Source organism: Notothenia coriiceps, unplaced genomic scaffold (genome assembly GCF_000735185.1).
Source record: "Notothenia coriiceps isolate Sejong01 unplaced genomic scaffold, NC01 NC01_scaffold00004072, whole genome shotgun sequence".
Classification (NCBI taxonomy): Eukaryota; Metazoa; Chordata; class Actinopteri; order Perciformes; family Nototheniidae; genus Notothenia; species Notothenia coriiceps.
In genome coordinates, this window is record NW_011336773.1 from 57,527 (window position 1) to 61,186 (window position 3,660).

The 3,660-nt window shown below is 49.5% G+C and overlaps 1 protein-coding gene across 1 annotated transcript in view; it reads left to right on the top strand.

Moving 5' to 3' along the window:
* nktr (natural killer cell triggering receptor) overlaps positions 1 to 3,660 on the top strand; it is a 19,588-nt gene that overhangs the window by 15,401 nt on the left and 527 nt on the right. The window contains exons 13-14 of the mRNA XM_010767153.1: positions 718 to 866; positions 971 to 3,339. Coding sequence (XP_010765455.1) covers positions 718 to 866; positions 971 to 3,339 — 2,518 coding nt within the window. The remainder of the gene's footprint in view (positions 1 to 717; positions 867 to 970; positions 3,340 to 3,660) is intronic.

A 3,660-nucleotide genomic window follows, 5' to 3' on the forward strand; every position in this document is an offset into this window, starting at 1 on the left:
TATCCCGGTAAATAGTTCTGGTTCGTTAAAGAACCGCGGGTGATTTGCTACCGTATTTCTCGTTTGGATATATGAGAATATAGAAAATGAACTGCGGTCTGGCTCTCCCAGCTTGCACGCGGTTTGATTGGCTAGCGCTTGTACTGTCAGATTTGCATAAACGGGATTTGATTGGCTGACGCTTCCACCTCAGCTTCAAAAGTTGAACATTGCTCAACTTTTGAATCCGGAAAATCCTGAGAATCCTGGAAATCTTCGCTTTGCTTCCCCACAATGCAGTTCGGCGAAAAGCGAGGCAAAGTGACGTCATCCCCATTCAAAGTCAATGGGCAGAGAAGCGTTGGAAGATTTGTTTAAAGCTGCTGTGTGGATGTACCGTTAGGGTTAGGGTTTGGTTACACAAACAAAGCGCTACCATTACTATAAATAATTGACCCACTGCCCTATTGTGCTTTTTGTAGTTTTTGTAGTCCTAAATCTTTAAGCACAGCCTCGGTGAGCGTTAAGAGTTTTCACTTATTTGTATCAATGCAATAGGAAGTATCACACCAACAGAAATGTAGTAGTCGTTACCAATACCAGTAAAAAACAAAGCAATGTAGGCCTGCTTTAACTTACCCTTCTTTACAAGTACCACCACAGTGTTGGCATCGAATTGTCACCAAACTATGGGTTATTGTGACATCCAACGTATCCGTATATTTTCCTTTTTCGCAGAGATATCACACCCCGACGAGGTCTAAGTCTCGCTCTGCGTCAGTGGAGGAACGTGGCAGCAGTGAGACTCCGCCACACTGGAAAGAGGAGATGAAGAGAACCAAAGTGTACCAACCTCCGAGCATCGAGAGGTGGAGCAAAGGAGACAAGTAGGACTCAACCTGTTTACCGTTTACTTCAAACATCAGATTTCTCTTTATTTTCCTTCATGCATCTCTTGACTTAACAGATTGAATGACCATTCCTCAAGCAGATGGGAGAACAGGAGTGACTCTGCGTGGTCCCGGTCTGCAGATCACTCCTCGGATCGCGGCTCGGAGAGATCGAGCCTGCAGCGCCAACCGAAGAAAGAGAAGAAGAAATCCAAACACAAGAAGAAGTCCAAGAAAGGGAAACGCGGGAAGAAGAAGAGCTCAAAGAACAAACCTCCAGAGCCTCTCCCTACCGTGAGTGAAACGCCGGCGTCTTCAGAGAGGAAGTCCAAGAGATCCCGGTCGTCTTCAAACCAGCGGGACTCCTCAACCCAGAGGAAGCTACGGTCCTCGCTTTCATTTAGAGACTCAAGATCCTACTCTAGATCGTCCTACAGCCAGTCCAGATCCAGAGGAAGGTCTTACTCGAGATCCAGAAGCCTTTCGAGGTCTTTGTCTAGATCCAGATCTCGTTCCTATTCTCGATCCAGGTCAAGATCCAGGTACAGATCTAGGTCCTCGTCCAGGAAGAATAGTTTATCCCCGAGAAAGACGAAAGGTAGTAAGCCCAAAGCGGCCGCCATGATGCCCGAGAAGCTTCCAGACAGCAAAGCCCCGCCTCTTCCCAGACTCCCGAGTGTCCCGGCTTCAGAAAGTACCCCCGTGATCCCGATGAGCGACAGCCCCCCGCCGTCACGCTGGAAACCCGGTCAGAAGCCCTGGAAGCCGTCTTACGTCCAGGAGGTTAAAGCAAAAGCAGCTCTCGGCTCTTCGTCTGGAGCAACTGTAGCCAGTGTTACAGAAAAAGCTCAGACTGCCGTTACACCAAAGTGTCTGTTGGTTGAGTCTGAAATCCACAAACGCAGCAGGTCTTACAGTCGCTCCAGGAGCAGGAGTTACAGCAGGTCCTCCACCTACAGCGGGTCGGACTCTGAAACCTCCCAGAAAGCACCAAGCAACAAAAGAAACTCACTGGACAAGGAATGGAAAGAGTATTACAGCTCCCTGAAGAGGGTCAAAAACGTAGATAAGCACGTTTCACTCGCGAGTAGCCAAGATGCCAAGTCAGGGTCGAATAGTCCGGATGTCTCAACGAGATCACAGGATCAAGAGGGGAAGCAGTTCAGCTCAATGCCTGCTGAGAGCTTTAACAGCAGGTCTGAATGGGACAGTGACACTGAGAGAGGGAGCAACAGCGGGGCTCGGTCAAAAAAGCAGAAACGAGCAGTCCAGTCCAGAGAAGTTCTCGATAAGAAGTCGTCCGCGTGGAATTCGGAAAGCGATTCGGATCATGTGCCCGCCAGGAATTTGGCTATATCTGAGAAAGAGGAAGGGGAAGCTAGTTCAGAATCAGAGTTTGAGACCTCCAGGAAAGCTTCTGAAGAAGTGTCTGCGCCAAAGATCGCCATGGCTGCTGCCAAAGGTCCCGAGGAGGTCGCAGAGAAACACAAGAGCAAGAAGAAATCCAAGCGTAAGCGAAAACACAAGCGGCGGCGCGAGAGCAGAAAGGAAAAAGGAAAGAGATCCAAGAGGAAACACCAGAAGCTCAAAGAGACTTTCCACTGGCAGCCTCCTCTGGAGTTCGGAGAGGAGGAAGAGGAGGAGGATGAGACCAAACGAGAGAAACAAAGTCCTGGGAGAGTTCTCAAAGAAAAGCCTGTCGTGGAAAAAATAACCTCGAACCCTAAAGAGGAAAGGATTAGGGTTCAACAGAGAGCGAAGGAATGTATCAACAAGAACTCAACACACACTAAGTCTCTTCTTCAGCCGTCCAATAGGAACGGGGCTGATGTACCCATCGTCAAACAGCAGGAGTCTTTAGACGATATGGACATCTGTACGCCAGAGCATGACGCTGAGATTGTACAACCAACCGATCTTTCTAATAATGCACCTGAATTTATCGTAAAACCTACCTCAACAATTTCAGATAACGCTTTACCTCAAAGCAAAGACCCTTCTGTGCCCTCCTCTGCTGGACTGCAAGATGAAACCCCCGGAAAACCTCCCGTCGCTAACTTCAAATGGAGGCCTTTGAAAGGACCGTCAGCCCCGCAGAACGTCCACATGGCGCCCGTCAGCGTAGTGAACGTCCAGGAGGTCCAGAACGCCGCGGCGCAGGGAGTGAAGATGGAGATAAAGAGCCAGAGCCGGGTGCGACCGGGGTCTCTGTTCGACGAGGTCCGGAAGACCGCTCGGCTCAACCAGAGGCCGAGGAACGAGGAGAGCTCCAGCGAGGAGAGGTCTCCGTCCGCGGGGACATCGCGATCCCCCAAGAAGTCTCGCTCCAGAGGCTGGTCCCGGTCCTCCAGCCGGTCCAGGAGCCGGTCCCGGAGCTCCAGCTACTCCTCCAGGTACAACAAGGACTTAAAGGTCACCTATTTAAATCCACTTCTTCATGTCTCTTCTACATCAACATGTGTCCCCTCTTCTTCATGTCTCTTCTACATCAACATGTGTCCCCTCTTCTTCATGTCTCTTCTACATCAACATGTGTCCCCTCTTCTTCATGTCTCTTCTACATCAACATGTGTCCCCTCTTCTCCATGTCTCTTCTACATCAACATGTGTCCCCTCTTCTTCATGTCTCTTCTACATCAACATGTGTCCCCTCTTCTTCATGTCTCTTCTACATCAACATGTGTCCCCTCTTCTTCATGTCTCTTCTACATCAACATGTGTCCCCTCTTCTTCATGTCTCTTCTACATCAACATGTGTCCCCTCTTCTTCATGTCTCTTCTACATCAACAT